The sequence below is a fragment of the Carcharhinus amblyrhynchos genome, chromosome 17 (assembly GCF_965287045.1).
Source record: "Carcharhinus amblyrhynchos chromosome 17, sCarAmb.v2.hapA, whole genome shotgun sequence".
Classification (NCBI taxonomy): Eukaryota; Metazoa; Chordata; class Chondrichthyes; order Carcharhiniformes; family Carcharhinidae; genus Carcharhinus; species Carcharhinus amblyrhynchos.
The window spans coordinates 35,450,610-35,464,461 of NC_137340.1; the positions used below are offsets into that span (position 1 = coordinate 35,450,610).

The 13,852-nt window shown below is 41.3% G+C and overlaps 1 protein-coding gene across 1 annotated transcript in view; it reads left to right on the top strand.

Moving 5' to 3' along the window:
* The first annotated feature begins 7,565 nt into the window (after positions 1-7,565).
* The window catches only part of tdrd1 (tudor domain containing 1), an 82,791-nt gene continuing 76,504 nt past the window's right edge, over positions 7,566-13,852 (top strand). The window contains exon 1 of the mRNA XM_080205297.1: positions 7,566-7,965. Coding sequence (XP_080061423.1) covers positions 7,596-7,965 — 370 coding nt within the window. The 5' untranslated portion in view covers positions 7,566-7,595. The remainder of the gene's footprint in view (positions 7,966-13,852) is intronic.

Here is a 13,852-nt window from a genome sequence, read left to right on the forward strand (position 1 = left end):
GTACAAAATAACGAGTATGTGAATCTTCGCATCATGACAGTACTTCTTCCCTAGCAGCCTTATGTTTGCTCCTGTGAGAGGTTATGACTTGTCTCAGCCCCTTTGTAATGTGGTGTAATAGATTTTTATTTTCAGCTTCGATTAAAGTTATCGATGAATGCTGGTGTAGTTCTACCCAGATCTTCTTTGTGTTAAGTAGCCACAGCCTATGTCTTGGGTACTTTGGCCTGAAGCAACAGACAAGATGTGATATCTATGTTAACTTGGTATATTGCAAAAAAATCATACATTCCTGATGGTAGCAAATTATGGTGAATTATTAGGCTTTAGCTGTATGTTGTTTTTATATTCTGTGTCAAAGGCCATTACTTAAATGCTTAGGATTTTTTGCAGATAATGGGCTGTAATTTGCTGTGGTTGGGTCTGTGGTATCTGCCATTACATGGACTTGTCCTTGTGTGTTTGTTTTTAAATTATTCACATTATAACTGCTAAAAGTGTTTTGCAGTAAGGACAAACAACTCTCCTTGTAGTCAGATTGAAGCATTGGTAAATAAAGCAAGGACTCTAAGGAAGGCTTAGTTCATATTAAGTTTTACAAAATAAATTGGTTTTAGAATATCATTTGTGGTTTTAGGAATTAATCTGTAACTTTAAAGAACTGAGGAAAAACCTAATTTAAAACTAGTAAGCATCTGACTTGCAATACATTACCAGTTGAGTGGGATGTATTCAAGTCTTAGCCTAGTTAAACTTAAATATTGTAATGTTGATTACATGGGAATGACGGGGTGAATTTACTAAGATAAATTAGGACAATTGGATGTTTTAAATGGTAGATCAACAATCTCAAACATTTTATAATTCTTTCCATTGAGAAGCAAAACTGCATGGCTTAAAGATAGTATGGTTAACATCTTTCTGCTCTGGTAAAATGGTAAGGCAAAAGGAAAATATAAGTTTTATGTTTGACTGAGTGTTTTACTTGTTTACTGAATGGTGGTAGATGTTTGGTTAATATGCAAATTTGCCTAAATTGAGTCTACAAGATGTTTGCACCAAAATTAGTGAATTTGGTTAAAATGCTGTTACTACAGCCACATTTGTAGCTTCTTAGCAATTTCCATTAGACAATGCAGTGTTGTAAAGAGGACATCCAGTTGGAAATGTGCAATATAGATTCACCAGGATGATATTTTGGGGTTGACTAGAATGAGGTCTACTGCAGCAGAGATGGGTAAGGAAATTTTAATGAAGATTTTGGGCAAAGGGTCACACTTAAGAACTAGAGGCCATTCGTAGTGGATCATGGCTGATTTGTGCTGCAACATCACGGGGCCACTTTTGCTCTGTAGCCTTCCCTAACAAAAATGATTTCAGTTTTAAATGTTAACTTGCCTTTGACAGTTCCAGGTTTCCATATGAAAACAATATTACGATTTCACCCCTTCCGTTAATTAGCTCTAGTTAAAACTACGTTCCCTTGTTCTTGATTTTTCCATCAGAAGAAAATATTGCTTCTGTCAATCCTATTGAATTCCTTTCACTTTAAAGACCTCAACATTCTTCAAGCTTGTATACTCAAGGAACTGTCAGTGAAGTTAGTGCAATCAGTTTTCTTAAATCTCACCTTTTGATATTTACTCAGTTTAGCAGCTATGTTTTGCAGAATGTTTTTCCTTTTAGTTTCAATATCCAGAAATCTTGAAGTCTCCCCTAACTTGCGCAGCCTCTTCAGTAAGACATGTAGTTACAGGTTGTTTAGCCTTGCGTTGACTCCCTAGATGCTTGTCAGAGCTTTACATAATGAGTTATATTAAACTGCAAATCAAATCCATACATGTTGACCAGTAACTTCTCAAATTTCATTACTGAAAGAATTGAGCAGCAATTTGCTATTGATTTGTAAAGTATCTTGGGGTTTTTATACATTAAAAGGTGCCATATAAATACATCTTTTATATCATATTTATTATGACTGATCTTCAGGCGAGATCCCCAAATTTGTTATGTCTCCCCCATGAGACCTATCGTGGCACAAGCCCCAATTTATTAAATTCCAAATGGATTACCGTCAAATTATGCTTCCTGGTGAGGAGGGATGAACTGGCTCCCTTTATTCAACCTATTGGTTGGTCACGTCAAAATTACTTCAAAAAGGGTCCCTTACTTTGCGAATACCTTTTCCCAGCCCCATAAAGATAAAGTCATCATAGTACCAGGTGACCATATGCTGTTCTCTTTTGAAGGGGAGAGTTGAACGGTGATTTAATCTGCAGGCGGATCACCGTACCTCTGGTGAAGCGCAAGGTTGAGAAGGCATGAATGACCTCAGCCATGGGATTAAACCCATGCTGCTGGCAACACTCTGCATCACCAGCTGTCCAGCCAACTGAGCTGAACTGATGCTTAAAAGGAGCTAATTTAACCAGGCTTTTGCAGTTTAAGGAAGTGTGAGTTCAATAGCTATGAAGCACAAGACATATAGTAAAGCACTGATTAAAGAATGAGGAATCCTAAAATAAGCTTTAAAATTCATAAACGAATCGGTCTTTGTGAGGAGTAGATGGTTGAATGTTGTGGCCAGTTGAGACTAGTGATTCAAGTAGTGCTGACTTCAATTGAGTAGTTGTTTCTGAGATTCCAGGGCCATGCAGGTTAACTGAGAAGGTGTCCTGCTTCCTTTTGGCATGTGGCTTTGATCTGATTTCAGCAACTGAAGAGACAGCAAGACTGTGTTTATACCTGCTAGACTGAGTGTGGGAGGTGGTTGGGGGGGGGGGGGGGGTGTTTCTGCTCTCATTTTGTTTGTCATTCACACTGACACACCCATTCGTAGTCCATAGTCACGTTGGAAGGTAGGTCTGCTGAGGAGCAGTGGAGAATCTTTAAGGAGATCTTTCTTGGTGCTCAGCGGAAATTTATTCCGATGGTCAAAAAGGACAGTAGGAGGAGCGGTAATAAGCCGTGGATAACGAAGGAGGTGAAGGAAAGTGTTAAATTAAAAGCGGAGGCGTTTAGAGTAGCTAAGAGTAGTGGGCGAGAAGAGGATTGGGAGCGGTTTAAATGTCAACAAAGATTGACCAAGAAGTTGATAAAGAAGGGTAGGAGAAACTATGAAGCTGGGCTAGCGCTTAATATAAAAAAGGATAGCAAGAGTTTTTATAAATATATAAAAAGGAAGAGGCTGGCTAGGGTGAACGTTGGTCCCTTAGAGGATGAGAAGGGGGACTTAGTGGTAGGGGATGGGGATATGGCTGAGGTCCTGAATACCTCTTTTGTTTCTGCCTTCACGGAGGAGGACGTGAATAATTTGCCGGGTGTTAGAGATGGAAAGGTGGTAGGACTGGAGGGTCTTAATGACATTACTGTTACGAGAGAGGCGGTGCTCGACAGACTGGAGGGGCTGATTGTGGACAAGTCCCCAGGACCGGATGGAATGCATCCGAGGGTTCTGAAAGAAATGGCGGAGGTGATAGTGGATGCCTTGATGGTTATTTTCCAGACGTCGCCGGATTCCGGGGAAGTGCCGGATGATTGGGAAACGGCTAATGTTACGCCGTTGTTTAAGAAGGGTGCCAGGCAAAAGGCAGGGAATTATAGGCTGGTTAGTTTAACGTCTGTTGTAGGTAAAATGTTAGAATCCGTCATCAAGGAGGAAATAGCGAGGCATCTTGAGAGGAATTGCTTGATAGAGCAGACGCAGCACGGTTTCGTTAAAGGGAAGTCGTGTCTGACAAATTTACTGGAGTTCTATGAGGATGTGTCGAGGGCGGTGGATAGAGGAGAGCCGGTGGATGTGGTCTTTCTTGATTTTCAGAAGGTGTTTGACAAGGTACCTCACAAGAGGTTATTGCAGAAGGTCAGGGGACATGGAGTTGGGGGTAGGGTGTTAGTGTGGATAGAGGATTGGTTGTCAAATAGGAGGCAGAGAGTGGGGGTCAATGGGTGTTATTCGGATTGGCGGATGGTGACTAGTGGAGTGCCCCAGGGGTCGGTTCTGGGGCCTCAGCTATTTACCATTTATATAGATGATCTGGAGGAGGGAACCGAGTGTAGGGTGTTGAAATTTGCTGATGACACCAAGATTGGTGGAACGGCAAATTGTGCGGAGGGTGTGGAGAGTCTGCAGAAGGATCTAGATAGGCTGGGCGAATGGGCCAGGAAATGGCAAATGGAATTTAATGTTGGCAAGTGCGAGGTGGTCCACTTTGGTAGGAATAATGGTAGGAAGGATTATTACTTACGTGGCGGAAAACTGCAGCAGGCGACGGTGCAGAGGGACCTCGGGGTCCTTGTGCATGAGTCGCAAAAACCCAGCTTGCAGGTGCAGCAGGTGGTCACGAAGGCGAATGGGATGCTGGCCTTCATAGCTAGGGGGATTGAATATAAAAGTAAGGAGGTCTTGCTGCAGCTGTATAGGGCATTGGTGAGGTCGCAGCTGGAGTACTGTGTGCAGTTTTGGGCGCCGTACTTACGCAAGGATATTTTGGCCTTGGAGGGAGTGCAGAGGAGGTTTACTAGGCTGATACTGGAGTTGAGGGGGTTGAGCTATGAGGAGAGGCTGAATAAACTAGGCTTGTACTCGTTAGAGTTTAGAAGAATGAGGGGAGATCTCATTGAGACGTATAAGATGATGAATGGGATGGATAGGATAGAGGTGGAGAGACTCTTCCCGCTCAAAGGATAGTAGGACTAGGGGGCACAGCCTCAAGATAAAGGGGGGGCTGTTTATAACGGAGTTGAGGAGGAACTTCTTCACTCAAAGGGTGGTGAATCTCTGGAATTCTCTGCCTGTTGAAGTGGTGGAGGCTACCTCGCTAAATATTTTTAAGACGCGGGTTGATGGGTTTTTGATAAGAGAGGGGATTAAGGGTTATGGGGAGAGGGCGGGAATGTGGAACTGAGCCACGACAGATCAGCCATGATCTTATTGAATGGCGGGGCAGGCTTGAAGGGCTAGATGGCCTACTCCTGCTCCTATTTCTTATGTTCTTGACCAAGTTATCCATCCATGGCATTTACTGTCAGACCCATAAAGGTTTACAGCGTGGAAACAGGCCCTTTGGCCCAACTTGTCCATGTTGCTCTTTTTTTAAACCTTAAACAAATCCCAATTGCCCACATTTGGCCCATATTTCTATATACATAACTAAATGCTTTTTAAAAGACAAAATTGTACCCACCTCAACTACTACCTCTGGCAGCTTGTTTCAGAGACTCACCACCAGCTGTGTGGAAAAAAATTGCCCCTCTGGACCCTTTTGTATCTCTCCCCTCTCACCTTCAACCTATGTCCTCTGGTCTGGACTCCCCTACCTTTGGGAAAAGATACTGACTATCTACCTCATCTACGCCCCTCATTATTTTATAGACCTCTATAAGATCATCCTACAGCCTCCTACACTCCAGAGGAACAAAGGTCCCTGTCTATCCAGCCTCTCCTTAAAACTCAATCCATCAAGTCCAGGCAGCATCCTAGTAAATCTTTTCCGCGCTCTTTCTAGTTTAATAATATTCTTTCCACAAGGATATTGCACACAGTATTCCAAGTGTGGCCTTACCAATGTCTTGTACAACTTCAACATGACATCTGAATTCCTGTATTCAATGTTTTGACTGATGAAACCAACCATGAGGAAAGTTTTTTTCACCACTCTGTTCACCTGTGACTCCACTTTCAAGGAGCTATGAACATGTACCCCGAGATCTTTGTTCTGTAACTCTCCCCAGTACCCTACCACTAACTGAGCAAGTCCTGCCCTCGTTCAGTCTACCAAAATGCATCACCTCACATTTGTCTAAATTAAACTGCCTGCCGTTCACCAGCCCACTGGCCCAGTTGATCAAGATCCCATTGCAATTGGAGATAACTTTCTTCATTGTCCACTATGCCACCAATCTTGGTGTCATCTGCAAACTTACTAACCATGCCTCCTCTATTCTCATTCAAATCATTAAACAATTTTATCTTTTAAAAAGCATTTAGATAGTTACATGGGTATGATGGATATAGAGGGATATGGGTCAAGTGCTGGCAATTGGAATTAGCTTAGGTTTCTTTAAAAAAAAAAGGGGTGGCACGGACAAGTTGGGCCGAAGGGCTTGTTCCCATGCTGTAAACCTCATTGACTCTATAAGTGACATAACAGTGGACCCAGCACTGAATAGTGGACAGAGTGGTGCAGGCATGCTTGAATTCATCTGTCAGAACAATGAATACAGGAGTTGGATCGTGCTCTTGAAGTTGTACAAGAGATTGGTAAGGCCACGTTTGGAATACTGTGTGCAATTCTGGTCACCCTATTATAGAAAGGATATTATTACTCTAGAAAGAGTGCAGAAAAGATTTACTAGGATACTACCAGAACTTGATGGATTGAGTTATAAGGAGAGGCTGGATAGAATGGGATTTTTTTCTCTGGAGCGTAGGAGGCTGAGAGGTGATCTTACAGAGGTCTATAAAATAATGAGGGGGGTATAGACTAGGTAGATAGTCAATATCTTTTCCCAAAGGCAAAGGAATCTAAAACTGGAGGGCATAGGTTTAAGGTGGAGAGGGGGGGAGATACAAAAGGGCCCTGAGGGGCAATTTTTTTCACATAGATGGTGATGAGTGTCTGGAACAAGCTGCGAGAGGTTAGTAGAACAGGTACAATTTTACCTTTTAAAAAATATTTAGATGGTTACATGGGTATAGACGGATATGGGCCAAATGCGGGCAATTGGGATTAGCTGAGGGGGTTTTTAAAAAAAGAGTGGACAAGTTGGGCCAAAGGGCCTGTTCCCAGGCTGTAAACATCTATGATCTTTATGATCCCTGAGGCACACTAGTTACAGGCATCCAGTTTGAAAAAGAACTCTACAACCACCCTCTGGCTTCTACCAAGAAGCCAATTTGTGTTCTTTTAGATACCTCATCCTGGATCTTGTGAGATTTAACCTAATGCAACAATCTACCATGTGGTACCTTGTCAGAGGCCTTGCTAAAGTCCATGTAGACAACATCAACTGCACTGCCTTCATCTACCTTCTGGGGACAAAGGTTTGAATCCCACCATGTCAGCTGATGACATTTAAATTCAGTTAATTAATCTGAAATTAAAAAGCTAGTTTCACTAATGACCATGAAATTACTGTCGACCATTGTTTTTTAAAATCTGGTATACAAATATCATTTGGGAAAAGAAACCTGCCATTCTTCCCTAGTGTTCCGAGCATATGACACTAAACCCATGGCAATGTGATTCCAAATTGCCCTCTGAAATCGTGTGACAAGCCACTCAGTTCTCAGGGCAGTTAGAGATGGGAAACAAATGCTGGCCAGCAACACCCATATTGCATAAATTATAAATCATTTTGTCATTTTCCCCACAAAGCAATATCAGATCATGTGAGCATCAGGTAAGATTTTGTGACAGCATTCCGACAAGGCAATTTGGCAAATCTGGTTGTCATTTGTTAAAAGTGAATTATGGATCTGCATGTTATCCCTACAGTCAGTGTAATATACTTAATGTGTATTGCTTTTTGCATTTATAAACTTTTTTTAACTTTCAGGTCTTTGGAAATAGAAATTATTCTGTCCTGGAGCAATGTCTGAAAGGAAAATGAATTATTGCAAGTTTAATGTTGTGAAGTGCCAACAACAGAAATCAGAAAATGGGAATAAAAAAGGTGGCACCATTAAGACTGCTGGTATTTTGAATAATCCCACAGAGGTCCTGTTAGGTGAACGTTTGTATCCTAACTTTACAATTGGTCAACCTATTTCAGAAGATGGAAGCCCAAGCATACCAAAAAAAAGAAATTTCAATTTTTGTGAGCTAGCAAAGGAATATTTTGCTGATCCTACCAACCAGTCAAAAGTCAATAGATTGATGCTACCTCCAACCAATGACAAAAATAAAATTGGATCCTTGCAACAACTGAATGGCGAAATACAGTACAACTTTGACAGTGAAGGTAATTGTTTATTTGCTGTAACTAAGAAGTTGATTCACTTCTGTTTTAATAAATTGAACCTAATTTTAATTACAATTACTGCAAATCCTCAGGGATCTAGTGGGCTGGAGTGGCTGTCACCACAGGATTGCCACTCCACAACCTTTTACTTGAGCCATGGGCCTCTATCCTAGAGAGAGACGTTTTTCAACATTGTGAAACGTGCAGCACAGCAGCTCCAAAGTCTTTCCATTGTAGTGCCAGGAGAGTGATGCAATGCCCTTTTTTATGGCACTAGGTAATTTTAAAGGTCCCAGCCACTTTTATAGTGGCTTTGTCCAGAGGGGAGGTAAGTGGGTGAGGGTTAGGATGGAAGAAGTGTGTATGGAATGGGGCTGTGGAGAGGGTAGTTGAGGTAGGGGTCATTGGGATTGAGGGGTGTGATTGGGGAGGTGATGATCAGGAGTTCCATTGGTGAGTTAGGGAATGGAGTGAGTGTCATTGTTACCCAGAAGTTTGACATGGTTTTAGCCCTTTTTAACTTTTCTTGGGAAACTATTTCCAGAACCATGTGAAGTTTCTGATTTAAATCCAGGAACTGTGTAGTTCCCAGCCAAAGTTTAAACTTGAGTACAGTCCTTGTGTGTGGACCTGTGGGGTAGCCCAATACATCATCTGGGGTGCAACACAGTCCAGCTGTACTGCTTGTGGTTCTTAGTGAAGCAAGAATTATGAAGCAAGTGTTGTGTTTTATGTTGTATCCAGTTGTCGTCAACATTCTTGCGTTTATTCTGTCTGTCTTAAATGAACAACCCCTTATTTTTAAACAGTAATCCTTAGTTCTAGATTCTCCCACAACAGGAATCTTCCTCACCGCATCCAGCCCGTCAAGATCCCACAGGATCTTGTATGTTTCAATCAAATCACCTGTTAGTCTTCAAAACACCAAGAATACAAACAAAACCTGACCAACCAACCTTTCCTCAAAAACAACCTGTCCATCCAAGTCCAGGGAACTTGCTCTGAACTACAAATGCACTTATGTTTTTTTTTCCAAATAAGGAGGCTAATACAGTACACTTTACTTTAAATGTGGCCTCATCAATGCTTTGTACAACTGAAACATAACCTCCTTATTTTTGTAAACAAGAATATCCTATTAGCTTTCTGAATTATTTGTTGTATCTGCATATTAGCCTTTTATGATTCATGTATTAGGACACCTATTTCCTCTGAATTTCAGAGCTCTGTAACCTCCCACCATTCAGATCGTTTTGTTTTTGATTCTTCTTTCCAAATGAACCATTACACAGTTTGCATAGTATTACTCCATTTGCCAGATCTTTGTCCAGTCCTCTTGTAATCTGCTTGTGTCCCCTTCACAATTTATTTTCCTACCTATTTTTGTATCATTGGAAAATTTCACAACCCCACCTTCAGTATCTTCATCCAAGTCACTTCACATAAATTGTGAAAAAAAAATCAAGCGCCAGTCCTGATCCTTGTGGCACTGCACTCGTATCCTGCCACCCAGTCAAAGATCCATTTATGCCAACTGTTTATTGTTACCTAGCTAATCTTCAATCCATGTAATCTGTTCTCTCATACAGATTGCAAGCGTTTTTATTTTCACAATCTTTGAGGCAGTTTATCAAATGCCTTCTGGAATATAAGTATAGTACATCCATTGACTCCTCTTTATCCACAGCACGTCACTCCTTCAAAGAACTGCAATAAATTGGTTAAACTGGATTTTCCTTTAATGAAACGTGTTGACTCTGCGTGATAACCCTGTTTTTTTTTTACCTAAATGCTCTGTTATAACATCTTCAGTTTCTAATATTTTGCCAGTGATAGATGTTAGGCTAACTGCCTTGTGGTTTCTTGCTTTCTCTCTCCCTACTTTTGTGAGTAAAGGAGCTAAGTTTGCCATTTTCCAATTAAGTGGCACCTTCCCTAGATCTAGAACTTTAAAATATCTATGTGTATGCCACTACATAACATACTTCATTAATAAGTACGTAGAAGACTGTGCGCCAAACAAGCAAATCTGCGTGTTCCCATCCAAAAACCATGGATGAACAGGGATATCCACTGCTTATTGAAATCCAGGTCTGAGGCCTTCCAGTAACATGACACTGACTTAAGCAAGAAATCCAGATACGATCTACAGAGAACCATCAAAGATGCTAGCATACATTACTGGACCAAGCTAGCATTCCAGGCGAGCCACATGGATATCCACCGATTACAGCAAGGTCCACAGGACATAACAGGGTACAAGATGAAGGCATGTCGAATTACCGGCACCAGTGCACCCCTTCCAGATGAGCACAATGCATTCTATACCATTTTGAGCAAGGGGAAATCTTCCACCCCAGAAGCCTTGGCCGAATTGGTATCTGAGATCCCTATCACAGATGTTAGATCAAATCTTCTTGAAAGTTGGCCCATGGAAAGTGACTGGTCTAGATTCAGTACTCAGACGAGCAGTCAGATCCTGCGTAGACCAGTTGGCGGGGGTTTGTAGTCACTTTTAACCTCTCCCTGCAGCAATCTGAGGCCCCTACCTGCTTCAAGAAGGTGACCATTATCCCTGTACCAAAAAAAGCCAGGCAGCATGCCTTAACGACTATTGCCTTATAGTTTTGACATCCATCATTATGAAGTGCCTTGAAAAGTTAGCCATTGGTACAGATCAATTCTAACCTGCCAGATTGCCAGGAACCGCTGCAGTTGGCCTATTGCTGCAACAGATCCACAAGGGATGCCATCTCCCTGGCCCTACTCTCAACTCTGGAACACCTGGATAACAGACACTTAAATCAGGCTCCTTTTTTTTTGGACTGCAGCTCAGCCTTCACCATTATTTCTTCAAAACTCTTCTCCAAACACCATGGCCATAGGCTCAGCTCCCCCGCTCTGTGACTGGATCCTTGCCTTCCCAATCCACAGACCACAATCAGTAAGGACAGGTAATAATGTTGCCGTAATTAATAGTCACCAGTGCTCCAAGACTTTGTTCTCAGCCCCTCAGTATAGTCCTTGCACACTTAAGACTGTGTGGACAAATTCCACTCCAACTTGATTTTCAAGCTTACTGATGACACCACCGTAATGAGTTGGATCTCAAACGATGAGATGGAGTACAGGAAAGGGAGAATCTGGTATAATAGTGCAATGACAATAATCTCCCTCAATGTCAATAAAACAAATGAGATAGGAAGCATAGTGGAGGACACGCCCCTGTCTACATCAACAGGGATGAAGTAAGTGAAAATGGTTGAGAGCTTCAAGTTTTTAGGTGTCCAGATCACCACCTACTACCTGGTCCGTCCACACCAATGCTATTGTGAAGAAAGCCCACCAATGCCTCTACTTTCTCAGGAGGCTAAGGAAATTCAGCATGTCCACTACAACTTTTTCAAATCTTTACGCATACATCTGGAAAGGATGTTTTCTATAGTGTATCACAGCTTGCTATGGCTTCTGCTCTGACCAAGATCACAAGAAACCACAAAGGGTTGTGAATGTAGCCCAGTGCATCATGCAAATCAGCCTTCCATCCATTGACTCTGTCTACACTTCCTGCAGCCTCAGAAAAGCAGCCAGCATAATCGTGGACCCCATGCACCCTGGACGTACTCTCTTCCACCTTTTTCCATCAGGATAAAGATACAAAAGTCTGAGGTCACGTACCAGCCGACTCAAAAAAACAGATTCTTCCCTTTTGAATGGTTCTGTATTATATTAAGTTGATCTCTCTCTACATCCTATCTATGACTGTAATGCAATATTCTGCACCCTCTCCTTTTTCTCCTATGTACTCTCTGAACAGCGTGCTTTGTCTAAACAACATGCAAGAAACAATACTTTTCACTGTATACCAACACGTGACAATAATAAAAACCTGCTGAGCTATTACTTTCAACACCCTTGGGGATAAAGTGTCAGCTACTTTGATTTCTTAGTGTGGTAATAATGACACCAAGCTTGTATAATTCTTGTCAATTAAAGTCGTCTTGCACACATTTGCTGTGGATTATGGTTGTTCCTCTCATGGCGTATAGTCATCACATTCCAGCTTCCAAGATGGAAGGTTACCTTTTCTTGCCTGTTGTGCTATCTAGGCATGGTTTAAGAAGTGCAGACTTGTCTTGTATCTCTTATCCTGCTCAACCTGGTAGGCTGGTATTCAGCAGAGAGACAACAAATCGTACAGGTCTGCGGCCTAGTTGGTTGCAGGAGTTGCCAGAATGTGTTGAGGACAAGACCCAACTACCTAATAGGACTCCAGTCCAGATTTTGTCAGGTTTACTCCCTTAGTTATTAACTCATGATGTTGAAAGGCACAATTTGGCAGGATGCAAATTACCATAAGTGTGCCTTTTCCTTGTCCCCCATCGCTGGCGTATCCAGTTGTGTGCTTACATAAATAGGAAATATAAACTATTGAAGTTATCAGGCTCAGTTTGAAAAGTAGCAGACAATGGCAAATGCATCTTTTAAATTTTGTCTTGCATTGTATTTTACCTGCAACACCTTTCACCAAACGTGTTCTAGTTATCCAACTAATGCTGTGAATACTGGCACTCTACTGTTTCATGAAGCCCTTTGGGAGTTTTTTGGTATTAGATGCTAATTGCAAGTTGTCACGATGATTTGTACATGTTGCCAACTATATCCACTGCCTCATATCAATTTACTGCGTATGGTATTAACAGGATGCACTGCCACAACCCTGCAAGATTTCTTCGCAAACCTGCAAATTTCAGCAGTCACAAGGATCAGGGCAATAGGATGTGTGGGAAACTATACACTTTCAGATTTTCCTTCAATTTGTACACAATCAGCACTTGGGATATACATTTGAAATGCCCTACCTGATGACACCTATAGGAATACTTTCACATATGTGTGGATCTCCAAGAAGATTTATCTTCTTTGCGTTAAGAGAAATTAGGTTCTTCATTGCGTTAAGAAAAGTTAGATTTGATTTGATTTATTATTGTTATGTGTGTTAACATAGTGAAAAGTATTGCTGCTTGTGCGCTATACAGACAAAACATAACATTTATTGAGAAGGAAAGGAGAGAATGCAGAATATAGTGTTACAGTTATAGCTAGGCTTTGAGAAAGATCAACTTAATACAAGTTAGAGGTGGACAATAAATGATGGCCTTGTTAGCAAAGCCAATATCCTCTGAATTAAAGTTGTAATTTTCTGTGGACATGTATGAAGCTTATAAACGTAATTACAAATCTAAAGTTTAGTGCTTTTATTTTTTGTTCTGACGTTATCCACATGCCTTCAGTTGAAAGTGGGGAGTTTCAGAAAAGTGCAGTCCTTTTATTGTAAGGTTCCTTGCTCTCCGTCGTGCATTGTTGGCTATTTGCCTATAGTATTGTGTAGACAGATGAACTAGTCACGGAGGAGATTTCTCCTCCTTTCCCTGCACCCTTGAATGATGCCCTAATTTCTATTTAATGAATCAGCTACTTGACTTTCAACCTGGTATAGCTGCTGCTTTCTAATTTTGTTGGGACCATGTTGCAAAACATTCTGGTGACTCAAGCAGTTGTCTTAGTTCCACTTTAATATTTTATGATGTACATATCTATTGAAAATTTTCAGAAGCCATTTTCCTGCCCTTCAGATCTGTATTCAAGTAAAGCATTGGGAAGAATATTTTAAATACTATGCATACTGCTTCATTCCTTGTAGGAAGATTTTGCACTGGATGAAGACCATGTTGCCAAATAACATTACAACAGCCCAGAACCCATTTGATCCTAAAAATCAATTTCATTTTCCTGCTCTCTTGGTATTTTTATAGAGTCATGAAGTCAGAGGTTTACAGCATGGAAACAGGCCCTTCGGCTCAACTTGTCCATGCTGCCCTTTTTT